The 27,753-nt window shown below is 42.7% G+C and overlaps 3 protein-coding genes across 4 annotated transcripts in view; 2 read left to right on the top strand and 1 right to left on the bottom strand.

Moving 5' to 3' along the window:
* Cdnf (cerebral dopamine neurotrophic factor) overlaps nucleotides 1–1,899 on the bottom strand; it is an 11,090-nt gene extending 9,191 nt beyond the window's left edge. Inside the window, exon 1 of the mRNA XM_055593931.1 lies at nucleotides 1,785–1,899. Coding sequence (XP_055449906.1) covers nucleotides 1,785–1,899 — 115 coding nt within the window. The remainder of the gene's footprint in view (nucleotides 1–1,784) is intronic.
* A 337-nt stretch (nucleotides 1,900–2,236) lies between these two features.
* On the top strand, nucleotides 2,237–25,404 carry Hspa14 (heat shock protein family A (Hsp70) member 14). The gene is made up of 14 exons (XM_055593800.1): nucleotides 2,237–2,379; nucleotides 3,797–3,877; nucleotides 3,964–4,046; nucleotides 11,845–11,893; nucleotides 12,030–12,135; nucleotides 13,720–13,810; nucleotides 15,659–15,763; nucleotides 16,525–16,686; nucleotides 17,553–17,708; nucleotides 19,763–19,865; nucleotides 22,495–22,707; nucleotides 23,114–23,287; nucleotides 24,455–24,525; nucleotides 25,185–25,404. The coding sequence occupies exons 1-14, from the start codon at nucleotides 2,323–2,325 to the stop codon at nucleotides 25,261–25,263; spliced, it is 1,530 nt and encodes a 509-aa protein (XP_055449775.1). The 5' UTR covers nucleotides 2,237–2,322; the 3' UTR covers nucleotides 25,264–25,404.
* On the top strand, nucleotides 3,967–10,447 carry Msantd7 (Myb/SANT DNA binding domain containing 7). Of its 2 annotated transcripts, XM_055593801.1 has the most exons (3): nucleotides 3,967–4,046; nucleotides 5,888–6,613; nucleotides 7,149–10,447. In XM_055593801.1, exons 2-3 carry the CDS (start codon nucleotides 6,052–6,054, stop codon nucleotides 7,664–7,666), a joined length of 1,080 nt encoding a protein of 359 aa, XP_055449776.1. In that variant the 5' UTR covers nucleotides 3,967–4,046; nucleotides 5,888–6,051; the 3' UTR covers nucleotides 7,667–10,447. The 2 variants fall into 2 exon arrangements, with proteins under 2 accessions (XP_055449776.1, XP_055449777.1); XM_055593802.1 differs by lacking the exon at nucleotides 5,888–6,613 and having other exon boundaries at nucleotides 3,969–4,046.
* Nucleotides 25,405–27,753: the final 2,349 nt, after the last annotated feature.

Below are 27,753 nucleotides of genomic sequence, written 5' to 3'. Positions count from 1 at the left end.
GAAAGAAAGAAAGAAAGAAAGAAAGAAAGGAAGGAAGGAAGGAAGGAAGGAAGGAAGGAAGAAGAAGGAAAGTGGAAGGGAGGTAGGTAGGAAGAAAAGAGAAGGGAGAGAAGGAGAGAGGGAGTGAAAAGCCAGCCATAGCTAGAGGACTAGAAGCACATGAAGAAATCTGAAAAGACACTTGCAGTGACAGAAGGCAAAGACAAGAGTAACAGCAGTGTCAATGCCATCAAGGCATGAGCTTCTGAAAAGAAAAAAATTCTAACAATAGTGTCAAGTGTCACAGAGAAGCCTGAGTTCAATCCTTGGGCTTACATGAGGTGATTCTCTAATAACCTCAGCAAAGATGACTGAAGCTGGTAACTTAAGGCTCCGGCCTTGTGTGTATTGATACGACATCATTCATTCTACAGGGTTTTCTTTGTTTACTAAAGTAGTGTCATACATCAATCTATAATGACTTCAAAATAGTTTAAGTTCTATAATAAAATCCTTTTAAAGAGATCTGGAAATATTTGTTTTCTCTGGAAACCTCAAGTTACCTAACCACAAGATTCAGAAACTAAACTGTCTACAGGGACTGCGTCAGCAAAATGAATAGGAATGGCAATTTGAAAACCTCCCCAAGCCAGAACACATCGATAGGTTGAAAGTGGCCCATGACCATATGTTTTACCACTGCTGTATTATAATATGTGTACTGGATTATTATATGCCATACAATACAGAGTGTGTTATATGCAGTATAATCCAGTGTTTTAATCTTATACACGGATAGGAAATTAAGTGACAGAATCACAAGGGCTGGTGAGATGGCTCAGTGGATAGAGGAGCTGCCTGCCAGGTCTGACTACCTGAGTTTGAGACCTAGGACTCCATCTGTGAAAGGAGAGAAAGGGTTCTGTTCTCTGACCTCCTCACATACACTGTGGCACTTGTGCCAGACACATAAAATAAATAAAATAGAAAGGTTAATAAGCAGTGTCAGAACCCGATCCAGAAGTCAACTCTTGTTCCATGATAATTCCTGCCTGTGTGAGTAGCAGCCTCCTCTCTGAGCAAATGAAATACATTAGTGGGTTAGCCAGACGTGCAAGCTAATAGTCACAACAGGCTGGAGTACATTTAGAAAAGACAGTGTTTTGTTGTTGTTGGTGGTGGTGGTGGTGGTGGTGCAGGGGTGTGTGTGTGTGTGTGTGTGTGTGTCTGTAAAACCTAGATACTACAACTCCCTCAAATCCAGGCGGGTTGGCGGAATGGATGAAGGTGTTCCGATCGCCAAGTCCACAGGAGAACAAAAGGCATCTTTCTATTTTATCTTTCTCTTCTCAAGGAGTTAACGTGCTCCTTTGTGTGTGAAGCAACTTCTGTCTATAAAGTCCTAACCAGCATTAGCTTTGTCTTTGATTTCATCATGATTGTCATGTTTTATTTTCCTTCTGGGAGCGACAAATAGTTTGAACCTCAAGATATGTCTTCTGCTCTGGGAGGAAAGTTCCCCGGGTAAGAGCAACAGAATCAAGTCGGCAGTGAGGTCACTTGCATAAAATCTACCGCGAATCCTAAGGCACTCCGTTTCCGGAGCCAACTTAATATTGACAGCAAAAGCAGAACGCGTCTTCAAGTGTCACTGGGCCCAAGTCAAGTTTTGCTTAGGCTGGGAAATTATTGACTGAGCCGCATTTCTCGGGTGAGATGTTATTTACAGCCTGGGTGAAGCTGCTTAGATAACAGCTGGGCTGAGCGTGTGCAGCCGCCATGCAAGCAGGTCACACACCGCTCACCTTCACAGTCAGCCCCCGGCCGCACACCGGTCTCCAGGCCCTGAGCCAGCACAGGGTTCGAGATCCAAAGCCCGGTGCAAAAGGTCACGAGGGCAGCTGGGCTGCGGCACTTCATGCTGAGCCTGGTACCGGGGACTGCCCGCACCTCCCGAGGCTATCTCTTGAGGGACAACCAGAGGCAGGAAACAAGTGACGCAATTGCAACAAGCGTGCCCATTGGCTCTTATAAACTAGGCTAAGGAAAAGGCGGAGCTAATGAAGCTTTTCCGGGCCTTTCCGACTTGCGCGTGCGCATGACGGCATACGCGGAGCGCTGCAAAGGAGCGCGGAGCGCTGCGCTAAAACTATTGGCTATCCGCTGTGGAGGAGGGCGGGATCGCTGTTCTGATTGGCTGAGACTCGGAAGGCCGGCGCAGCGACCGGACGCCGTGCGGGCGGGAACGTGAAGTCCCCGCAGTGCCTGACGGGCTTGTTCCTAGGAGGGTGGCTGTGGCCACCGAGCGGCCCCTCGTTGCGCTGTCGCGGTCTCCGCCGCCTCATGGCGGCGATCGGCGTGCACCTGGGCTGCACGTCGGCCTGTGTGGCTGTCTACAAGGTGAGGCTGGGAAGCTGGCTCCGGGGCGTCGGCCCGGGTTCTTGGATCGCCCTCCGCGGCCAAGCCCGCTGCCTGGAGGGTGGATGCGGAGGGGATCTCGGGTACTCCGGGACGCCGTCCTGGGACTCTGGGGCTGCAGCCTGCTCTGAGGAGGTCCAGGGACGGGAAGGCCACGGGGTACCCGGAGAGTCTCCCGGACCTCGAGCCTGCAGGGTGCACTGAGGAGGATCCGGCCCTAGGCTGTCCAGGAGGGGTCAGAAGACGTCAGGCATCGTGGTGCCTGGAGGAGCCCCCGGGGCGGGGGACAGCGTTCTTAGGAAGATGCCTGGAACGAGCGTGGCTGTCGGACGCCCTGGAGGCGGGAGGGGTGTGAGTGACGACCGACCGCGAAGTTCCCAGGAGGTGACGGTGACGTCATGGGCCCGGGACTCCCGGGGGTGGGAGGTCTTTGGAATTTCTGGGCATCCAGAAGCGCTGTGGAACTTAAGCGGAGAGAAGGGTACCTGCTGAAGAGCTGACGCTGCTGTACGCACTTGATGGTTCTAGAACTGAGAATTTGACAAAGAGCTGTGACTTCTTTCTCCTGAATATCGGGGCAGGAGGAACAATGACAATTTAGCCGCTGCTAGCCTCGGGTTTAAGCCTTACGTGATTTATAAGGAAAGTCCCAAGGGGTTAGCTGCTGCATTTGTAGGAGAGCAGTGGGGGAAAGTTCATGTGTGGGAGAATCATGTTACCCTGCTTGTTCATTATTGTGTACAGAATGTTTATATTTGATCCAGTTTACTGTACAGAACTAACCGGGAGAGAAATTCGTGGCATAGAGGCCGTTTATTAAACTCTAAGAAACTAATAGTGACAGTTAAAAGATTGATATGCCAGTTTTTCTTTCCACATAGATGGCAAAGTAATACTGGCATAAATGCCAAAGTTACCTGCTGTCGGGTGTTCTGAGTTAGGAAGGACAATCGAAGATAGAGACACTATGGGACTTAGGCTTTGCAAGCAGCAGGCTGGAGCAGTCTCCGAGGACTGAACCCCCGGTAGCCTTGCAGAATCGCTTTTATTGATTGTTACACAAAAGGCTTTTTAGCAAGGCAATTCCAGAATACCAAAGCCCCTTATCTGCTATAGGAGTCGTCTGAAGGAACCATTACCTAAGAAATTATCAGTCATTGCGAGAATTCCTACTTTGCCAGGAATGTCTTGTGGCTGAGATCATGCAGAGGCTCGGAAATTCCCAAAGGAAGAGCAAACCTGAAAATCCCAGATAACAATCACTTATTATTTAGGCCATCACTCCTGGAGTAAATGCCAGGTACAATGGCTCTTCTAAAATCTACTCAACCTGCAGATACATTGGGTGAGATTGGTGTTCCAATGGGAAAGAACTTAACCCTTCCATGTCTTTCCTTAGGACGGTCGGGCCGACGTGGTTGCGAACGATGCGGGGGACAGAGTCACACCAGCCATCGTTGCTTTCTCTGAAAATGAGCAGGTACTCTCTGTTGCCCTCAGTTTTGTACTTAATAATGAAAAATCACATGAATTGTAGTTAATACGTTTTTGTTTTTTTTTTTCCAGGTGGTTGGACTGGCAGCAAAACAAAGTAGAATAAGAAATATTTCAAGCACAGTAGTGAAAGTAAAACAGATCCTTGGCAGAAGGTATGATATAACGTGCTCTGAGATGTGGTAACAAAAAAAAATGTGTATGTTGTAAGTCTAGACTTAACTCAAATGACACTGGAGACACTTTGGTTTATTTGATGATGGTCATTTCATTGGATTTGCTCAGAAATTTGCTTCTTGCTAACAAATCTGATAGTATTAATGCCAATGGTCATTACGTTTAGTCATTTGTGTCAGTCACAAGTGGTACTTTGGAATCTTTGCATTTTAATATATATATATATTTTTTAACTGAGTCAACTCGAATAATTTTGTTGGAATTTGAAGGTTTCTCTGCATGGTGACTGAGTATTGCAAAATATCTTACTATTGTCATAATGTAGGTAGCTGCTATTGATTTTCCTCCTGGGGGCCCTCTGTGACACTTTCTGGGAACTGATTTTTCCAGTTGACTCACAGATGTTGAAGAAACAGCTTAGGTAATAGCTTAAGCAGGTCAATCATCAGTTGTGACTTTAATTAGAAGATTGTAGAGGCTTGCTTTCCCAGACTTCTGTCTCCTCAAATTATAGATTATCATAATAAAAATTAGGGCCCTTTGATTTTTGGTGGAGTAGTAGTACTTGACAGTGTTTTGAGTGCTTTCACATCTATGATTCTATTGGATCTTCTCAACACCCTCTTAAAAATTAGTTGGGCAGGTACTGTCCTTTGATATTTACAGATGAGGAAGTCGAGGCACATGAAATTTGTGACTTTACCAAATTAAAAAGGTGAATTAGATAAGCCTGAAGGTCAGGACTTTTAATTTTCAGCTCCACTCTGTCTTTTCTACTTTATTTGATTAGAATGTAAATATTAAGCATTTCCTTGTATTGATTTTAATATTTGGAGATTGTTAATTAAAGTTAATACCTACTTCATTTACAAATGCATGTTTATTATATAGCTCTTGCCTGTTTAGTACACTGCACTTGTTTTCGTAGTATTTGGGAACAAATTCAGATCTTTGTGAGTGTGTGATTATATTCCATATCCTTTAGCTTTAGTAGTTATTACTAAGCAAATTAAAAGGTATAGTTAAGCATATTAAAAATAGACATCAAATGTTTTTGAATTGTAAATGGGGAATTGTGATAAATCTTGAAGCCAGAGTCACTGAGGAACCAGTAACTGTTTAAGTAACCCTCCCCCTTTGGAGATAATTTTAGTTTCGTGTGAGAGAAAACAAAGGCAACCAGTGTATCTAAATCCCAATGATACCATCCTGGAGGACTGTAGTTAAGTATCACAACTAGGACTAATGTTGATTCAACCGAGACAGAACATTTCCATATCTATTCCCTGGAAGGCAGTGACGTTTTGGCTTTTTTCCTTTATTCTACTGTGACTGTCATTTATTATATTACATATTATTAGCAGACCAGCTTAAGCTCACTTCTCTGGCCTTGAAAGTTAAATCCATTTAGCAAGAATGCAGTAGTAAGTCAAATGGGTAACACATAGGCACACCACAATAAATGAGCTAAAATTAGTAAAACTTGAGTACTGCTCAGACATGGCGCTGGAGCCCAGCCCTGCTGGTACTTCATTTGAGATAGTTGCCTCATGTTTGGGTTATTTCTGCCTCACCTGACCATGGTAGTTTTTGTAAAACATGGTTATATCAGGTCTCAGCATTGGATGTATTTAGTCTTTGTAGAGAGTCAGTCCATCTGTTACCCAGCCAGAGTCCAGTACTTCCCCTGGATGGATGAACTGCCAAAGGCCTGGCCACGTGCCTCTTTGTGACCTACACACAGGTAGCCCTGCTTATCTTGCTGCCAGGATGATCCTCACACCTTCCCTGTAACTCTCATTCCCCTGTGGCCTTCCAGCCAGAAGTGTGGCCCTCAGACCTGGCTTCTCAGCAATTAGCCCTGAGAGGAAAGAACCGATGCTCCTGGAAATATGCTGAGAACACACAGAGCTTCCCCACGCCTTCAAAATTGTACCCTGCTACCCAGGAGCTTGCTTCAGTAGCCTTCCTTCCCGGCCCATTATGGCTACCCCCAGTAGCAGTGCGGGCATCCGGTGGTCCAGACAGGAGACACGAACTCTTCTCTCCATACTAGGCGAGGCAGAGTACATCCAGCGTCTCCAGACTATGCATCATAATGCAGATGTCTATCAGGCCGTGTCTAAGCGGATGCAGCAGGAAGGCTTCCCCCGCACCGAACGCCAGTGCCGCTCCAAGTTTAAGGTTCTGAAGGCATTGTACTTAAAGGCCTATGTTGCCCATGCCACAAGTATGGGGGATCCACCGCACTGTCCATTTTATGATACGTTGGATCAGCTTCTTCGAAATCAGATAGTAACTGACCCAGACAACTTAATGGAGGCTGCTGCTTGGGCCAAGCACTGTGATCAAAATTTAGTGGCTCCTGACACTCCAGGGCAAGAGGGAACCAGCACTCGGAAAGTGAAAGGGACTCAGGCAGCTGGTCATCAGCATATTTTGCAAACAGTTAAGGAATCAGATGAGGATTGTGAGCTGAGAATCAGTGACCGGATGCAAGAAGCCAATGACCTTGAGGACTCCTGGGATGAATCCTCGGGTGCAGGTAACTCCCAAGCATGAGGGACTGGGTCTTAGAGTCACTTGGTCCCAAATAGTGTTAAAAGCTGGGATAGTACCCTCTTGAGCATAACTAATTTGTCTCATTGAACCCCCTCTTTAAAGTACCAAAGTTTTTAGCTATGATCCTAGGTATGTAGTCAAACTCTGCACACATAAAGACATACTCTCTGAAAGCATGTTAGTCTGGGCATTATTTGTGTATGTCAGCCAAGTGTTCCAACCCTGAATAATATGTCTGGCTCTGGGCATTAGTTGTAATGGGTATTTAGGAATACATAGGGGGAAATGGGATGGATAGCCCCATGGAAAGAGTCTTTGGGAACACATGGGGTCAGTTTTATAGAAGATTAAAGGAGCCTGGATATCTACATTACAGAATCATTTTCCCTTTATCCCCTGTAGAAAGAGGCCCTCCCAAGAACTATCCTACTTTTGTAACTGCCCCAACTCTGTTGCTGGCTGCAAGCATTCCCCTAGCCGGAATGTCCTCTCTGCAACACTGTGGCTTTGTTTTTCAGGGTGCTCTCAAGGGACCCCCAGCTACAGCAGCTCCCACCACCTTTTCAGAGGTGCAATTGCTCCCTGTCAGAGCATCCCCATGACCAGACTGGGTGTGTCGAGGGAATCCAGTCCCTGCATCAGCACCAGCCGAAACCCTCGTGGGGCAGCCTCCACACCTCCAGGCTCCTCTTCCGCAATTGCTTTTATCTCTGGTGGGGATAAACCTCTGACCAATGAGCCCCCTCCACGGTGGGCAAGGCGAAGAAGGCGCTCGGTGGCCAGGACCATTGCCGCTGAGTTGGCAGAAAACAGGAAGCTGGCACGAGAACTCTCCAGGAGAGAGGAAGAGAAGCTGGACAGGCTGATTGCTATTGGTGAGGAGGCCAGTGCCCAACAAGACACTGCCAATGAGCTGCGCAGGGATGCCGTCATCGCTGTCAGACGCTTGGCAACAGCAGTGGAAGAAGCAACTGGTGCTTTTCAGCTAGGGCTTGAGAAGTTACTTCAGAGGTTGATTTCAAACACCAAAAGCTAGGAACTGATCAAATGGATGTTTCCCAAACAAGTCTGTTTCTAACAATTGCCTTCTGGAACCCTGGCTCCTTTTCTGTGTCTTCAGAAAAAAAAAAATAGATGAACTGTAATATGTGGAACAGTGATGGGTGCCTTTTCCTAAGATTTTCTACTAACGGGAAGGCCTTTGAGGAATGAAAGGGTGGCCTAGTAGAAACCGGAAGAAGCCAAATCCACTCCCTAGCTTGTCCTGGCTTCCTCACTAATGTGAGGCAAATTTCTTACCTCTGTAACAGTTTCCTCATCTGTTGAGGGGCATCAGTAGTCATTCCTGCCCTGCCTACCTCACAGGGTTGTTGTGAGGATCAAGTGGCTTATAGATGTGACAGGATTAAAGTCTGAAAGCACTATACACATGTAAGTTATTAACACATGCTTTTGGTAAGGCGAAGCTGGGCAAAGCACATTCGCTTGCAACATACAGAAGTGTAGCGGTATCCTATGACCTCATTGCTTGAATCTTTATCAGTTTAACTCCTTTGCCTCTTAGATTGAGATCTTAAGGTCTTAAGTCTCTCTGTGGCTCACTAGTCTAGGCACAGCTGTATTTGTGTCTCTGTCTCTTACATTTTCACTGCTGTATCTTTGACATACCTACTAGCAAGCCCTCCTCTTAGTCTATGCAGCTTCCCTGCTTTAGTTTTAGTAGTTCCTGGTCTCTGTGGAGATAAGGATCTGATTGAGCACTGTGGGAAGGAAAGGTTTCCTATTGGTAGACTTCAATGTGGTAAAATAGTGGCTGTTTTATAAAGTGGAGAGTATAAGTAAATTCTTTGCATTTTGTACTATTTGAGCCCCTTTCCTGTGTTTACATTGTGGTTGCCATTTGAACATGGAAAAACTGGATTATATCCATTTCCAATCTGCCTGTGGCTGCTTGCATTTGTTTCCATGAGCTGGTCTTGGGTTTGGTGTCTAAGGTGTTACTGAGGGCAAGCCTAGATCCAGAGTAACTTTTTTTTCCAAGTGCTGTAAGCAAGAGTTGGTAGGATTGGTGGGTGTGGTGGAAGAGAGCATCTGGTCTGCCCTTCCGTCAGCTTGGAGAACTGTGGAAGGTGATAAAGGCCTCTGCCCGGGGACAGCTCTCTTTCAACACAAGCCTGAGCAAGTGCATTCACGCCACAGGCACACATCCCGCTGCACTGCGAGGGCTGGGTCTTGGTGGGTCCTGTAGTACTCGAGGAACACCAGCAAGAATCTTGGGGATTTAAATGCCCTCCTGCAATTAGGAAGCTCGGGAAAACATGAGCAGGTATGTTGGGAGAGGTTTGTTTCAAGGGGGCCAGTTGTATTGTAGTTGGGTGCCAAGCTAGGAATGTAGATTAGTAAAGGAAAGGACAAAGCAGTGCTGGGACCTCCCTGAAACCATAAATAGGTGACAGACAGCAAGCTGCTGTAAGAGTGAGCACTGGTGGGCTGGAGAGATGGCTCAGTGGTTAAGAACACTGTCTGTTCTCCCAGAGATCCTGAGTTCAATTCCCAGCAACCACATGGTGGCTCACAACCATCTATAGTGGAATCTGATGCCCTCTTCTGGCAAGCAGGTGTACATGCAGATAGAGCCCTCATTTAATAAAATAAATAAATCTAAGAATGAGCACTGCCTGCAAGAGCCGTGTGTGCTGTGGAATGCACTGCAGTCTGGTTAGAGCTCCTGACTCCAGTTCTGTCATAGCTGTTTTCACTGGGTGAACCACTTACCCTTTTTGTGCCTCAATTTCTTTTATCTCTAAATTGAAGAATTTCTACTGGATAATTTTTATAGTACCTTTCAGTTGTAGAACTTTAAATAACATGGTAAAGGTGAAAATGGAGGTGAGCTATTTATAGTATTTTCAGTCAGCAGCCATTTATAACTGTTTGAAGTACTGTTTACAATTGTATTTAAGGGCACCCTTTGTAGTATTGATGTTTATTGATATGTTGGTGAAAGTTCAAAGCATCATGCTGGACATCCATAGATGCCTTTCTTTCATTGAAGTGGATATATACATGTCTGTTGTCTCTTGTGGTTAGGCCATGACGTGGAAAGATGCATATCTGTTTTAACCAAATAAAGCTAATATAGATAAGTTCTCTGCAGAAAACAGACCTACTTTAAGTCTAATGGTGATAGAGTACATAGATGGACCTCTGATTGACATGGGAGAAACGCTAAGGAACAAAAGTGAAGTTAAATTTGAGGCATTTGAAAACCTGAATGGACAGAGTAACCAAAATAAGGGAATAAACCATGAGGTCCTGAGGAGTTAACAAAACATGCAGAACAGTAAAGGAGACAGTGGTGGGGGCCAAGCGTGAGAAAGCAGCCTGGAGGTCTTGCCTGAGCCTAGGCCTACCTGTTCCCTCCTCCAGCAAGCCTTTCACCATCCTGTAACTCAGGTTCTTTCCCTAAAGTGGGAACTAACGATTGCCCATGCTACCTACCTCACAGGGGTGTTGTGAGGACCAGCACGCTGATGAATGTACACTTAGATGTGTAGGCACTGGTCTTTAACAGGAGTGGGGAAGACCCCATGCTACTCCGGTGCTGATGTTGCCAAACCCAGGACCCTGATAACTGTGAGAGATGCCTGAGAAAGTAGACATGGCGTTTGCTGGTAAGAATTGTGATGCGATGGTAGGGCCGACACCGGAAGGGCACAATGTGAATGAGGCGCTGTGTGTACCAGCCTCCCACTGTTGTTCTCTGTCTACGTAACTTAATCCTGCTGTGGACAAATAAAGTTTTGACTTGTGTGTAGTCGTGCCTCTGTCCACTACTCTGTGATGGTAACTGATTCTTCACCCTGCTTCCTGTGTGTCTGCCTGTGAGCCTCCAGTGTCGTTTCTGTGTGTCTTGCTCCCTGTGCTATATGGGCACCCTGTCCTCAGAGGAAAGAGGCCCTCTGCATGACAGCTAAAACATGAAGTTCTGAGAGTTCTAACACTTTAATAAAATAGCCTTCCTTGAAAATGGCCCTATGTTGTTGGTTAATAGCTTACATTCCATAGTCAGTAGATAGTTCCTGTCAATCTTTCTGCTCTGAACACATGAGAATTATGCGGAACTTAGAACTAGTACAAATTCCCACTCTGCAGACATTTTGTTTTTTCTTTTCCTGCCCTCCCTTAAAATATCTGGGATGAAATCCATATGGTTTAGAAAACAGGAAGACCAGGCAGTTTGGAGGGGGAGGGTGACACTAAAGCTGACACTGTAGATCTGGTTGCTGGCCAGTTACACCATTAGTTAGCTGACTGGTTAATTTTCAGTTTTAAGGTGTAGGAGAAAGGTAAGATGAACCTGCATGTGATTCCAGAGTTCTCAACCAAATTAGTCTATTTAAACCCTTTTTGTCCCCTTACATGGCTGGGGTTAAGGTTCTCAAGTGTCCCCTGGCCTGCTGTTGGCCACTACTAATTTTCAACTCCTATTAAGCTTTTACGACTTTGTGTAGAGAACAGCCACAGCTCCTTAGACTACTAGAGAGGAGCAGACTATTTTGTTTTAATTTCTGCATGCAATTAAGCCAAGGACTTAAGAGCTCCCGCCTGCACGAGGACAGAAGTAGAATGGTTGTCTACAGTGCTAACAGGGCAGCAGCAACCGCACACACTGGCGTTAACGTCTTAGGACATAACCAGTTTTACATCTTATAGATGCACTCATTTGTATTTTATATGGGGCATTAATCTATAATGTCTATTGGTGTCTTCACAAAAAGGACAACTTTCCATATACACTATTCATAGTTCTGGTTTGGGATAATTTTCATGTATACACACCAAGCAACAAATGTGGCATTGGGTCTTTACCCTGCCTGAGTTTTTGTCCTTGGGATTTCGGCAGTAGGACCTTTAGGATCATAGGGTTGAAAGTGTAGGGTATAAGTCCATTGAAAATATTCAAACTCATTAAAAATGTATGGCAGGGTCAGAACAAGACAGTTAACTGCTGTCAAGTGCAATGAATAACAGTTACAGCTGTTGTGAATACTCCCTAAGTTCAAGCTTCTGTGTTACTATTGAGCAGTTCAATAATTTTGTTGTTGTATTTTTGTATCTATTAAGTGGTGTGAAAAGTACAGACTTCTTTAAACCTTATGTATCTACAATATTTTTTAATGCTGAGGTATCTTTATATCTCTTTATGAACAGCTCTGCTGATCCTCAAGCTCAGAAATACATCTCGGAAAGTAAATGTTCAGTGAGTATGGTTCTTTTTCTCTGTCCCCCTTACTCAAAGTAATGAATTGCCAAAGGTCTTGCCATACAATGTTGAACCTTAAATGAAAGCATTTAAGGTTTTATTTAGATTATTCTATATTTGTTATAATTTTCAGGTCGTTGAGAAAAATGGAAAATTGCGATATGAAATAGATACTGGAGAAGAAACAAAATTTGTTAATCCAGAAGATGTTGCCAGACTTATATTCAGTAAAATGAAAGGTACTGCACAAAAGTTAACTGTTAACATTTTATTTTGCAAGTTCTTTTTTAATATTTTTATCGTTATTTATTTATGTATGTGTGTATGGCTGTGTATGTGCATGTGCCTGAGGTTTGGGACATTTCCTGGAGCTGGAGTTAGAAGCAATTGTGAGCTACTTGATGTGTGTGCTGGGAATTGAACTCTGGTCCTCTGTAAGAACAATACATGTTCTCAACCACTGAGCCACCTCTCCAGCCTCTAACTTTTAACTTTAAATGATCCCTTAACCTTAAAGATTTGGGAAGGTGGTTCCCAGTGCTGAGGAGTTGGGGACAGATGTGTGCTTGGGGCTTGCTGGCTGGCCATTCTGGCCTACTTTAAAGAGTTCTAGGCACATAAACTACACACATAAACAAACTAAAATATTTGAGGAGGGAAACATCAAGTGGCTCCACAAATTAACAGTTTGGTCGAAACTAGAATTTGCTTGGCTCTGACCTTAACCTTCCCTGTAAGGACAAGTTGTACCTGAAATGCTTGGGACCAGAGGTATATAAAACTTCAGAAATTTTCAAATTTGGGGATATTTACCTAGAACCTGCCAGTTAAGAATTCCTGATCCAGCTGGGCACAGTAATGCATGCCTATAGTCTCAACACTCAGGGAGGCAGAGGCAGGCAGATGTCTTTGAGTTCGAGTCCAGTCTCGTCTACAAAGTGAGTCCAGGAAAGCCAAGGCTACATAGAGAAAACCTGTCTTGAAAAACAAAAACAAGAAAGAAAGAATCACTAATCCTTGGGTAGAATGTTGGTGCACACCTTTAGTTCTAGGCCAGCTAGTGCTACACAGTGAAGTCCTGTCTTGGTGGCAGGGGTGAGGATAATCCCTAATCCAAACTTCTGAACTCCGAAACTTGCCAAAATCAAAAACTTGTTGAGGAGTGCTTTGAAGCAGTGCAGATTCCAGATGTTCAAGCTGTAATGTAAAAGGATTGGGCCATATTAATAACCTCAGAACTTAAAGGTTGGCTGGCTATGCCCTCTCCATGGGGATGTGGGCAGAATGATGAGCTCTGATCTCATCACCACACCAGACAAAGGCTCAGCTTGTCAGTAGCACTTTGTAGAACAATTTGGGAAATTCTGGCTTATATTCCTAACAAGGCTCAGTTAGTTCAGTGGGCGGTGTTAGCATAAGCCTTTAATTCCAGCAGGCAAATTCCTGCAAGCCAAGGGCAGCCTCCTCTCCACAAGTTCCAGGACAGCCAGGGCTACACAGAGAAACCCTGTCCAGGGAAAAGAAAGAAATCTTGTGAGAGGCAAAGCAGTTCTTATGTCTTCACATTCATGTCTTTGAAACTAGTTCCCTGGGCCCAGTCTAGTTTAGATTTCTGATAATGCAAAGATGAAGAGCCAGGTTCTTTGGAAAGTCCCTGGTTCTGGGTCCATAAGCCATGAAAACCACACAAAGCACTGCATGACCCAAAAGTCACAGGAGGTAGTGGGCAGGGTGGGCAGAATTGGGACCGTTTTCAGTGAGGAAATTTTTGGCTTCCATTAGGAAGTAGTTTATTATTATTTTGTTTGCTTTTAAATGTACAGAAACTGCACATTCTGTCTTGGGCTCAGATGCAAATGAAGTAGTTATTACCGTCCCATTTGATTTTGGAGAAAAGCAAAAATCTGCTCTGGGGTAAGTGTAACTGTCTTAACTTGATTAGTTAAAAGATTACAAATTACACTCTGAGAAAATGTAAAGTTGTGTTTGGAAATCAATCGCTTAGACAGCACAGTGGCGTGTGTACGTACTTCATGGTAATATCAGTAAGCTCTTCTTCTGAAGCACCAAGAGAACTTAGTGTTAGATGCCATGTGCCCTCTTGGCTGTTTTAACTACCAGGTTACACTCTTGTTTATGAATCACTTTGCTTGTTCTATGTAATTGAGGCTAATGTAGGAATACATATGAATGTTGTAAGAAAAAGAAAGGATTACTGAATGAAAGGAAATTTATTCCAAACCGCTGAAGCTGTCTCTCGGGGAAGGAGTGAGGGAGGAGGATTCCAGGGCTCTGGAGGAAATGGGTACCTGGGAGGAGAGGAATCTGAGCAGGGTGGAGGACTTCAGTGTGTAGCAGGTACTTGTTGACTGGAGAGTGATAATAGGCACCAAAGGCCATGTTAGTGAAATGCCAGAGACAAGGAGAGTACTTCATTTCACAGGTAAAGTTATTTTCCCAAGTTCCTGAGAGAATGCTGGCTTTTGTCTAAATGCCAGACTTTGGGAAAAGGGATTTTTTTGGAACCAAACAAGTATTTATCTTAGTTCTTAACATCAAAAAAACAAACAAACAAAAACTTAGATTTGGTCCTCACAGGTGTCATGAAATACAATTTGTGAGCACGCTTGTCCTTACTCTGTGGTAGAGTTCCGCCTCTGCTCTGGTAAGCAGAGAATTGCTGCATTTATCTGTGGGCCCAGAGCAATGAAACTGGAAAATTCCACAATGTTTTTGACATTTTTATCGTTTCCTAAAATGTGTAATCATGGGCTTTTAATCGCTTTCTTCGTTCAGTCCAAAAAGACTGGTTTCTTTTACCTCATAAGGTCCTGGGTGGAGTGCTCACGGATGAGTGTGATTCAGCTCTGACCTCAGAGTTAACGCTAGTTAGGACAGCGTGGTATTGCTTCAGAGCAATGTGTTCTGAACAATCAGGAGACAAGGTGCAGCTTAGACTTTCAGGGCCCGGAGGCTCCCCAGAAGTGAACTTTGAAAAATGGCTGGAGAGATGGCTCCGTGGTTAAGAGCACTGTCTGCTAACTTTTCCATTTCTTTCTATTTTTGTGTATATCTGCGTGTAGTACATATATTTGTTGCTGGTACCTTTGGAGGCCAGAGGTCCCACTAGGTGTCATCTTCTGTCACTTTCTACCTTATCTCTAGCGACAGGTTTCACTGAACCTGGCACTCACCATTTGCCTTGGCTGCTTGGATATCAAGCTCCAAGGATCTTGCACTGCACTGGGATTACAGACATGCACTGCCACGCCTGTGTTGTTTATGGGTGCTGGAGATTCACACTCAGGGCCTTGTGCCTGTCCAACAGGCCAGTTTGTTGACTGAGCCATTTCCTAGCCCTGACAGGTTTATTTTTTTCTTATTCAATATAAGCACAAACTGTGTTGCCAAGAAAGCAGGCTCTGGCCGGCATGGTGGCACAAACCTTTAATCCCATCAGCAGATGGATCTCTTGAGTTTGAGGCCAGTCTGGTCTACAAAGTGAGTCCAGGACAGCCAGGTCTTTTTAACACAGAGAAATCCTATCTCTAAAAACCAAAAAGAAAGAAAGAAAGAAAACAGGCTCTGAACAGTATATTTTTAAACAGGAAGTAAGCTCCAGTCATCTCCTTTTCGTGTGTTCTACTTTGCACTGTCTCTCGTGGAGTAGCATTTGCTAGTCCAGGAACCTTCCAGCATAGCTACAAGTGTAGGACTGAGCATGCTATGCTGTGAAATTCACTGAGAGCAAATTGTTGACAGAGAAGCAGCTGGAGCCGCTGGATTCAAGGTGTTGAGACTAGTACACGAGCCATCTGCAGCTCTTCTTGCTTACGGGATTGGACAAGACTGCCCTACCGGGAAGAGGTAAAGAATGGACCTCTAGTTTCCAGTGTGGTTGTAGCAGTCCATCAGCATGGTGCCAGCCCTTCCTCAGGAAGCTCACACAGGCCTGAGCAGCTGAGGGATGGGGAAGCAGGGCAAGGGGAGGCTGAGCCTTCTCCGTCCCCTCATTTTGTTGTGGAAATGGCTAATTATACAGTGATCCAGTTTCCAGCAGACACTGGAACACTGTTGATCATATGGCAACTTCCAGTTTTAGACATGTTTAGAAATAATTGGTGTTAACAGTTGATGGCCACACGATAGGGAAGTTTAGATATGGTGCTAACCTTTCCAAATTGACTGTATCCAAATTTCTCATGTTTAGAGAAACCAATGTGTATAAATCATAGGAAATCATCTTGCGGTAAACCAGATAAATGTAAAAATATTAGAATTATGAATTCTGATATACAAGAAGTGGAGAGTTGCTGTGTTTTGAATCCATAGACTATGTTGTTGTAACTTGTATAATATTAACAGGATTTCTGTATTTGATTCTATTTGGATTCATAATAATCATGAATAATCATGAAAAGTTAGTGTCCTGAAGTCTAGTCCTTCAGAAATTGTGAATTCAAGGCTGAGTCCCCTACTGGTGACTGGAGACAAGCTGATAACTCATCTGGGCTGTAATCTTTCCTCATTTTAATTTAAACAAATTCAGACTAAAGGCTTCTAAAATACGGTCTGCTTTAAAATGTTGTGATCCTCGGATGTGTTATCCATTCTTTTCTCTCTTGAAGCAATGTTTTGGTATTTAAGCTTGGAGGAACATCCTTATCGCTCAGTGTCATGGAAGTTAACAGTGGGATGTATCGAGTTCTTTCAACGAACACCAATGATAACATTGGGGGTGCACACTTCACAGAAACCTTAGCACAGTACCTGGCTTCGGAGTTCCAGAGGTGAGTACCCAACCCATTTTGGTTGAGGCTTCACGTCAAGGCTTCAGTGGTTTCGTTGGCTTGATTTGGTTTGGTGTTCTAATTTCTTGCCTTTTCTTTTTAAGATGTTTGTGGCTGGAGACATAGCTCAGCCCCTGTAGAGGAACTGAACTCAGGTCTAATACACTTTCAAAGGCTGAGCCGTGTCTTAGTCCCAGTGCTTTAAACTATCCTGGGACAAAGGAAGAGTCTTTTTCTCTTCGTGTTGAAGCCAGATGCCTTCCTTTCCTCGGAAGCAGGTGCCAAGTCATCAGCAGCACAGTGTGCCTTTTAAGCCAGGCACAGCAGTACACACTTGCAATCCCAGCACCTGCAAGGCAGGGCAGGGGGCACGAAAGGTGAAGACAGCTTGATTTTTTTTTTTAAGGGTTAATTTCCACATGCAGTAAAAACATGCCCTGCTTTTTATTATAAAGGTATTGCTTAACAAAACAATTGATCATTATTTAAAGTAACCCACAGCGGAGACGAGAGACTGAGTTTTTTGTGCATGAGGAAGCACCTGGAACTGTCAGTATCACACCGTGCCTAGCTTACACCATGCACAGTGATGGTGTTGATTGTAAAGGCGACACATATACGCTCTGGTCTGATTGTCACACCTGCGATAGACTCTGATATCAAAGTACAGTTTATCATGCTTACATGCCATTCAAAATAGTATAAAAGTTGGCTGTCTGTTCCAGACAGTATGCTTAGAAAAGTTCAATAGCATTGGAAGCCACATTACTACCTTTTGGTTAATGCATATTGCTGTAATGGTAGTTAGATTTTCCTTAAATTACAAATGACTCAGGACCTTTAGACTTCAAATGTTCTGTTTTTAGGTTGTTCAAACATGACGTGAGGGGAAATGCCCGAGCCATGATGAAATTGATGAACAGTGCTGAAGTGGCCAAACATTCTTTGTCAACTTTGGGAAGTGCGAATTGTTTCGTAGATTCATTGTATGAAGGTCAAGATTTTGACTGCAATGTGTCCAGGTAAAACTGATATATGAAAGACAGTTCAGACATTCTGTGTGTGATTTTCCAGTGTGCAGCTTTTCTTTCTGTCTTTGGTTATCTGTAGTCAGGGAACTTCACTGTCTCCAGATTTGGAACTCAATTTTTTTTATTAGACTAAGTAATTGTTAAAGTTTGATTCCAGAGATCTTGCTCTCTGACTATTGCTCTTTACTGAAGACTGGCATCTGTCTTGTGCTCACGGTTTTGGCTAGGCTAGCTGGCCTAAGAGCACTCTCAGGAGATTTATCCATGGTCCCCCTTACTGTAACACCCTAATACTGGTGTTACAGGCATATGCTGCCATGCCCAGTTTGTTACATGGGCGCTGAGGACTCAAACTTAGGTCCTCACTCTTGCAGAACAAGTGCTCTTGACCACCGAACCATCTCCCCAACCCTTTGTTTTGTATTTTAAGACAGGGTCTCATATAGCCCAGATTAGCGTCAAACTCATCGTCACTGAGGAGGACCTAGAACTCTTGGCCCTTCTGCATCTACTTCCTCAGTCCTGGGACTACAGGCATGTACCACAGTGCCAGTTCATACAGTAGTAGAGCCCAGGACTGCATACCTGCTAAGCGCTCTACCAGCTGAGCACATCCCTAGCCAATACTTGAGATTTTAATCATCTATGACATTTTTAAAATGTGCATAAAGAAGCACTTAGTGGCCATGTCTTTTAAATGACCCAAGACACGGCTTACAGTGATTGCACCTGCACCAGAAGCACACGTGCAGATGATTGGATGCTGTTCCTCCCTCTCCCAGTGCACATCTGCTGCAGCAACTCTAGTTAGCCTGTTGCAGCTTCCCAACAGCCTGACAACACGCTGCCTTGAAGCGCAGTTAGGATTCCCTGGCTCTCCGAGTTGCGGCTTTTGGATTCTCTTGACTGGTTTTGGGCACCTTCTCCCCTATCTTTTTTATAGTCAAGCATCCTCCCTTCTCTTGGCTTTTCTAAAAATCCTGCCTCGTGATGTTTATTAAAGTCGTGTTCGTCAGAAGAAAACTTTACAGACTCTGTTCCTTGGGAGCTCTTGTGGCTAGTGGCTAGGTCTTTAGCACAGCCCAAAGGACAGAAAATATATTAAAGTGCATTAAAGTCTTTTTAGAGGTTTCTATTTCCAGAATGCCTTAGTCCCAAGTATCTTCAAATACTCGGTGTATGTTTGCTTATTCTTATCTATATAGAAATGAAATGAAGTTTGTCACTTTTCATTAAGGAAAAATTATCTACAATATTTCAACCATAAAGTATTTTTAGGTAAGAAAATTTGAAATCATTCACCTGCATTTAAGAAATTAAGTGTGGGTCAACAAGAGGGCTCAGCAGGTAAAGGTGTTTAATGATCTGAGTTTGAGCTCTGAGACCCACATGATGGAAGAATCAATGCCCCTAAGTAGTTCTCTGTCTTTACCTGTGCACTGTGCACACACATAGAAATAAGTAAATATAAAGGAATCAAATACACAGAGATTAAAGAAGAGAGCCACCACTCTTGGCAAGTTGTAGAACTTTAATGGCAATTTTTGAGGTTTTGTTGCTATTCGTTAGTAAAATGTAGTAACTTAAAAAAAAAAAAACAGTTGAATATGAAATGAGGCAGTACAGTTGAGGAGTCTGTCTCAACATTACATGTCAGTTTACAACTTCCTTAGTACAGACTGGATATTCTTATAACATGATCTCAGGCTATAAAGGGAAGTAGCTAGGAATAATAAAACTTGGACCTGTGAAAATAGCAAAATGGTTCAAATGGTAATAGGATTGGTAGATTTACCGCTGGCCATGCCACGTATTTGTGTATCTTCTTAGCTATTCTTTGGGACTTAGGGGTTAGCCGTGAGCAAGACAACCCTCCCTTTGCATTGGCTATTAAATATCTTCAGTCATGTAGGTAACTAACTCGGGAATACACACAGAGACACTGTTTAATAACCTGTTACTCTTCCGAGAAGCCAGACTGCACTAAGTCTTTGCCCTCTTCTCTCCGTCCCATGTTCATCCCATGTTCACGTCTGTGAGTGCAGAGCAAGATTTGAACTTCTTTGTTCTCCGCTTTTTAACAAATGTATAGAAGCAGTCCGAGAACTCTTACGTCAAAGTGGATTTACAGCAGATGATATTAACAAGGTAACACTTTGTCTTTCCTAATTTGTTTTAGGGACAATTTCAGATTTAAAACGTAAAAGATAATGGTGTAGAACAATATTTTATTCATGTTTCGGAACTTTTGTTAATATTTAATGATCTGGCGAACTCACACGTATGTGTATATTCTGTTTTTCACAAAAAAGAAAGCCCAGAATAATTCCCTTCCGGTGTATGTTTACCTGTGTAAAGCAGACAGATAATAAAGTGTGCCCTGTGCACCGGGCACTTGTGCAGCTGAGCACTAGCAGTCAGCCGGGGGGAGGCACTGTCATCTACCCCAATGTGATAAGTTGGAACACTGAAGTCCACAGATGAAGTGATGTCCTGAGGATCTTGAGGTTAGTGAGAACCAGCAAGATTTAACCTAGTGGCATTCCTGAATTTGAGGGGATAGCTTACAGGAGGATGGGCCGCTCCTGGGCAGCTGCATCCTAAGAAAACTCTCACCAGCGTGGATGACAGCTCTGCGCCCCGGGAGCACCCTGTTGTTTGTAGCAGCCCTCCCACTCTGCCTGCTGTCCCCACTAAGTGTACTCCTCCATGGCCTGGGGTGGACTCTGAGCTTAGGGAGCTCCTGAGCTTCCCGAGTTTCCCGAGTTTTCCCCTGCAGATCAGTGGGAACAGCTGCACAGCAGCAGCTTAGTTGTCTGCACCTTCCTTTCTCTCTTGTAAGAAAGGGGCAGTACTTCACCGTAGAAGTTGGCCTGTGGGGACAGTGACTGGGATGTAACCTGGGGAACCATCTGAAGCATGCTGTGGATGGTCAGTTAGTGTCGGTCCCCTTCTTCATTTGTCATGGGGTCTGTCATTTAATTGTCACTGCAGTACAACTCTGAATTGCTTGAATTGAGATTGGACATTCTGAAGCCTTAGATTGTTGCTGTGGATATACAGGCTTTTAAGAATTAAAAACCCGAAACCATCTTTCACCTGTAGTAAGCTCTCCCCTCTCCGTGCATTTTAGAGCAGACATTCGTGTCCTTCCCAGCTTGCATGTGAGTAGCAGACAGTGGCTTTACAATTACAGCATGTAGGCTAAGGGAGCAACCATGTGCACTTCCCAGCCCGTGGAGTCATAAAGAGGATGCACACGGGAGAACATCTGCCCCTCCCGGTGCTTCTGCAGAGATGTGCGACAGGGTCAGGCTCCTAGACAGACCGGACGGGTGGCCAGTCACCTTCCAGGGACAGGAGTGGACCACTGGGCTTTATAGGCCTTAAAACAGTTAATCCTCACCAAAGCACTAAAAGATGGGCACTAGCTACATTTTCTTAGTAGCTACACCTACTAAGGTGGGTTTAGTTTTCCAGGTGTTTTTATTTTACAAAACACTGAAACCTGTAGTAGTAAGAACAGATAATTCAGAGGCAGGCTGATCTCTGTGAGTTCAAGGCATCCTGGTCTACACAGTAAACCCTGTCTGGAAAAACAAAAAAAGAAAAAAAGGACAGATAATTAGCATTGTGGGCTGGTGCATGCCAGTAATTCTAGTCCTTGGGAGGGTGGAGGCAGAATTACAAGGTAATCCTTGTAATTCTGAGTTTGACTGAGCCTGGGCTACATGAAACCATCTTTACCCCTCAGCCGCCCTCAAGTCCTGCCTTCAGTGAACTATGTTACTGTACAGAAGGCGTATTACAAACAGAAAACTATTTTCTATTCAAATTTCAAGTTTACAGAAGAAATCTCATTTCTCAAATTCATTACTTAAATAATTTAAACTAAAACCTAGTTTTTTTATTAGTTGACTATTTACTGCCAATAGTAACACTATATGCTTTTCAACCTAAAATGAAATATTAAGACAATTTTTCAGTTTTTTTGTTAAATGGGAATTTTTAAAAGACATTCTATATTTTTTGTTCTGTGAGTATTTACTAAGATGGTAAGATTTTAGGAAAATATGTCCTTCTTAAAGGCAAACCCACTTTAAAAAGACAAACAACCCTGGTATTTCTTATCCCCTCACTTGCAGATTGTCATGGTATCCCTTGTCTCATCCCCTTTACCTAAGAGCACTAGTGTGCTGAGCTTCTGTCACGTTGAACTTTGAGAGCCTGCATTAAAAGATTATCAGATTTCCCTTCCCGAGCTGTGTGTTCAGCACTCTCCGTGTCCAGGATGATAATTGGATGAGTGAGGGTGAGACCTGGGGATTTAAAGAGTAAGCTATACATGAAGTTCTCCAGATAGGAGAGTAGTCAGAAAGCAAACCAAGAGCTTAAAACGGGGTTTTCTACAATCATAAAACATCTTTATTTCTCAAGGTCCTTGCTCTTTTTCCATGCTTCGGGCAAACAAATGTGTAGTGTAGTTTTCTTATGGATAGATTAACAATATTAGTTACAAAACTGTGTGTAAACACTTCTTATAAAATGTTGGGGTAGTACAGAAGGTTAATTACTTGCTGTTCAGTTGACTTCAGGCTTAAACTTTGTACATCGCTCATAAGCTCTGTATGTATTGCTGTACTGTATTTTATAGTGAGATTCTGTATCTTAACGTTGTTGAGAGGAAAAGATATGGTAAGTATGTTTGTATGTCAAGTAACATATCAAAGAAGGTCTCATGTGATGCAGATGGCTCATCCTGCTCCTCGTGTTTCAGGTTGTGCTGTGTGGTGGATCTTCAAGAATCCCCAGGCTACAGCAGCTGATTAAGGACCTCTTCCCAGCTGTGGAGCTTCTCAACTCCATTCCTCCAGATGAGGTCATCCCTATCGGTGCAGCCATGGAAGCCGGGATTCTTGCTGGGAAAGAGAGCATGTCAGGGGATGACTCTCTCATGATAGAGTGTTCAGCCAAGGATATTTTAGTGAAGGTGGGTTTAGTTTTCCATGCATTTACAGAAAGGTAGTACAAATTAATTGCTGTAAGTTTTCATTTCTGTTGTTATGTATAATAAGTCCTGTGGCAAATACAGGAAGAACTTTAAATTTAGACCAGTGATTATATCTTTATGGGCTCTTTATGTTGTTTCACTTAATATCTATGGAACATGTTAACTTGCTGAGAAGATGAAAGTATAGTTTTAAACACCAGCTTCTAGCATATGAGAGAACTATGTATCAGTATGTAATTAAACAAAGGGCTGGAATTGGGTGTTGTGCCTGCTTTCCAGATTGTCAGTGAGTACTATATATTTCTCTTACAGCAGGAGACACAAGGACTATTTTCAGTTGTAAAGATAAAAACCAGAGTACTCATCTTGCTTTCCTGCTTCTTAGGGGGTCGATGAATCAGGGGCCAACAGATTCACAGTACTGTTTCCATCCGGGACGCCGCTGCCAGCTCGAAGACAGCACACACTGCAGGCCCCTGGCAGTATATCTTCTGTCTGCCTTGAACTCTATGAGTCCGAGGGAAAGAACTCTGCTAAAGAGGAAACCAAGTTTGCACAGGTAAATACACCAAACTGGACACTACAGCTTTGCTGTAGGCAAATATTTCGCTTTTCCTTCTGAAGTCAATTCAGTTAATATATGTAGTCTGGTAATATTCTTTTTGTGTGTGTGTGTGTGTTTTGGGTTTTTTTTTTTTTTTTGGTTTTTTTTTTTTGTTTTTTTTGATCTTTCGAGACAGGGTTTCTCTGTATAGCCTTGGGTTTCCTGGACTCACTTTGTAGACCAGGCTGGTCTCGAACTCACAGTGATCCCCCTGCCTTTGCCTCTCAAGTGCTGGGATTAAAGGCCTGTGCCACCACACCGGCTATGGTAACATTCTTATGAATAAATTACTTATAATTACTCATTTTTTGAAAATAAGGGGGGAAAAGTGATTTTTCTTTTGAAAGCATTATGAAAAAATAAGAACGAAATAATTTTATGTTTATACTGCTTCTCTTTGCTCTTGGCCCATCTATTTTTTTTAAAAGAAAGTTGTAGGCTGGGCATTGGTGACACACATGTTTGATCTCAGCATTGGAGGAGGAAGCAGGTGGATCTCTGAGTTTGAGGACAACCAGGGCTATACACAGAAAATAAGAAAAAGAAAATTGCAAATGTTCTGTGTCTACACTCTGAGTTTCCAGGGGAATGTTTCTGTGATCCCATCTGTTTTCGCCTCCTTTCCAACTGAGTCACAGGACAGTGGCTTATAAAGTCATTAACCTTGATCTTGACAGGCTGGGCAGCAACGCTGGACTCCTAACCCCTCATACTGACAAGTGTTACCCCAAAATCCTGTGTATTTCTTTCAAATGGGTAGCACTCTAAATATACACGGAAAGTGTGTTTGAGGGTTATCTGTGTTACTATAGGGAGTGGCTTAATTACTTCCCTTGAAGTGGTCTGGTTTTTGAGGACAATACTTCTTAGCAACAATCATGCTAATTAGTTGTGGCCTAAAAGAGGGACAAATATGTTGTCTTCTTTGTCCTCCCTCTAAAGGAGGTATTTGTACATAACAAGGCTTAACTCCCTAATCTTTGAATTCTCTTTAAATGGTAGGAGAGTTGAAAACTGTTGGCATTTTAAAGGTTTGTTTTGATTAAAAACTAAACTTTGATCCTTTACAGTAAAAAAATACTGAATTACCTTTGTGTTTGTTTGTTTGTTTTCCTTGAACAGGTTGTGCTCCAGGATTTAGATAAAAAAGAAAATGGATTACGTGATATATTAGCTGTGCTTACTATGAAAAGGTACAAAATTAAGTATTTGCAATATTACGAAGAGTCTCTGAAACCTGGTCCCTTTAGAGTGTAGCTAACTATTATCATTCTAGGCAAGTTATTTGTTAAAATGCTGTAGCAATTTTCCTAGTGGATCACATTTCCGCAGTGAGATCTTATGCTTTAGAAAGGAGTATAGGCCAAGTAACTAGCAACATTGTTTCTTCTATGGCCCTTTTTTATCTCTATGGAAAAGCTCTAGGAAATTCATTACTGATTCAGCTAGTGCATTTCTTTACTAGTGGGCCATCTTTACCATTGTTTATTTCAAGTAAATAATTCTCATTTAACTTTAGGAACAATATATTCTGTAAACCATACTAGAATATCAACCTCATGAGGATGGGCTTGCCATGGCCTGGGTTTGGAGTTAGCATGACCTGTCTTGAGCTTGTATAAAGTCTTAAGCTTATATCATTGAATTTCCAAGGAATATAGTTAAGGTCTTAGAGTTCTAGAAGAAAATCAAAGAGCCTCCTAGAAACAGCACGTGCCAAATTTAAAGACACTGGACTTGTGTTTAATCTTTATTTTAATAAACTTCTTTTGAAATTTTCAAAGTCCTCCTCAAAGACTGTGTATGTATAAACTGAGCTTATGAAATGTAATTTATTTCTTTTTTTCTTTAGGGATGGATCTTTACAGGTGACGTGCACAGACCAAGAGACTGGAAAATGTGAAGCCATCACTGTTGAGGTTGCATCATGACTGTTTTAGATAAACCAAGAATTTTTTTAGAACTGTAATATCAACATTATTTGGTTTTGTGTATAAGTGTTGTTTATAATAAAATGATTTTTCAATGAACAGTATAGGCTATGTTTCTATTAAAATACAACTTCATTAAAAACAATACAAGTCTTTGTTTTCTTTTTCATATTAGATTAATCATTATTAGTAAAATATAGGAACTTGTTTGTGAAGTTTTTTAGGATGTAAGTTAATTTGAATAAAAGAAAATTTACTGGGCTGGAGAGATGGCTCAGTGGTTAAGAGCTCTGTCTGCTCTTCCAAAGGATCCTGGTTCAATTCCCAGCACTCACATGGCAGCTCACAACTGTCTGTAGTGCCAGTTTCAATCAATCTGGCACCTTTACACTAATGCACATAAAATGAAATTAAATAAATTATTTTAAAAAAAGAAAATTTACTGGAACTTTTAGAAGTTTTAGTTTTAACAGATTTCTGTTGATTTCTTGATAAAAAAGAACATGTAATGCCTTTTATAATGACTGAAACAGTTGCAAACTGTAGTATATATGTTTCCTCGTTACCGTGACAGAATGACCAACATAAAAACTTAAAAAGAGGAAAGATTTCCTGGGGAGGGTGTGCTGCAACAGCTCAGGTCGCGTAGACCAGAGAAGCAGACAAAGGGTTGGAAGAAGGAGCCAGAGAAAGATCAATCTCCCAAGACACTCCCTTCGGCTGTCCTCACCCCTTACCTCCCACCCAGGTCTCAACAGTGCCATCACAGCGGAGGGGGCCATTCTTGCACAAACCACCTCACAGGTGTGAGCCACCAAAAGACTTTTCTTAAAAACATGGGTGCTGAAGATCTGGTCTCCAATCCTCATAATTGTACACCAAACACTTTGCCTGTGGAAAACATGTCCCCAGCCTGTTAAATTATAATTTCGCCAATTATAGGATATAACCAAATATAGAAATACAAGCCCTGGTATAATCGAGGTCAAGGGTGCTAACTCGATTCATTAATAGCTTTTACCTGGGTGAAAATTCTTAAATATTAAAAAGAAAGTATTATCACAGGTCAGGTTTATCTGAAACGTCAGGTTATCGGAAATGACAGTGAGTGTCCACGATAACATACCTCTCTTAGGGTATGTTTCTGTTGCTGCAATGAAACATCATGACCAAAGCAACTTGAGAAGAAAAGCATTTATTTGGCTTATGCTTCCACAGTACTGTTCATCACCAAAAGGAGTTAGGGCAGGAACTGAGGCAGAGGCCATGGAAGGGTGCTGCTTATTGGCTTGCTTTCTTACAGAAGTGTTGTTGGATATTAACATTTGTTACTGATTTATCTTTTAATTAAGCAACAGTTATTCCTAAATCAGCTGTATACCCAAATAGGATATACTTAATTAACCGAGGGCACAATGCTGGGTGATAGTTACTCCATCCTAAACCTCCAAGTTGGCATATCTTACTACCGTTCAGATCTCACCCATTATACTGCATTTAGTCATATCTTAGGTCCGGTTCATTTCTCCTCCTGGTTCCAAGTCCTGTCCTGCTGATCTCTGCTCCCCCTAACACACACTCGCTTTCTTTTCCTCCCCTCCAGACCAGAATGTCCCACCCTATTCTCTCCATTGCTCAGCATTGGGGCTGGTTGTTTTATTGACAATACAGAGAACAAATGGCAGCATGTTTACAAACTTCAGACAGGTTTTGCTTAGAATAAGCATCACAATGCAATGTCTGGATTGAAACCAGATCGTGGGGTAGAGATACCAGCATTTGAATGAACAAGGGTAAATTGAATACATTCTTCATGAACATTATACCACCATTTCCCCCTTTAAGTCCAATAAAAGGCTCCTTTTCTTTCAATACAATAATAATTATAAAAGTTATGAAAACTATTAGGTAAGATTTACATGTATAATGTCCAGTCCACGTGTATTTGGCAACTTAGGAGAAAGTATCTGATTATCCTGTCTTGAGAAGCTTAGAGTTCCATACCTAAATTAACTTTTATCCTCATTGGTATTACCTTTCTAAAAACATTTTCTTAAATTCTAAACAACTTAAGCTTAGTTGTGGAACAATAACTATTTGCTCTTCAACCCCACCAGAGACCTGAGAAGGAATAAAATTAGTTACTGGAGTAAATAGGAAGTGCATGTTAGCAGCTTCCAAAAAAATACAAAATTGACAGAGACAGTTTGTTGCCTGAACAGTCACCCATAACTCTTCACCCTTCCAGCTCAGTATATTTGACAGACATATATATGAAGCAGGAACTATTTAGGACTTGCTTACCCTGTATTGGCAGAGTTCAGCAGTCGACTTGTCCTGCATTTAAGCTTGCCCATTTTTGGCAGAATTCTGTCTGTCTGCCCAGTTGGCTAATTTGCCACATTTGAAGCCATCTCCACATGGAGGTTTTCTGATGTTCATCATCTTCTTTGAGGTAGGCGGGGTGCTGCCAGGAGATCACCTGTCTCA

Source organism: Psammomys obesus, unplaced genomic scaffold, assembly GCF_907164565.1.
Source record: "Psammomys obesus unplaced genomic scaffold, mPsaObe1.curated_primary_1811, whole genome shotgun sequence".
In the NCBI taxonomy this organism is placed as follows: Eukaryota; Metazoa; Chordata; class Mammalia; order Rodentia; family Muridae; genus Psammomys; species Psammomys obesus.
Note: the sequence above shows the minus strand (reverse complement) of the source record. Positions and strands in the feature narration are given on the sequence as shown.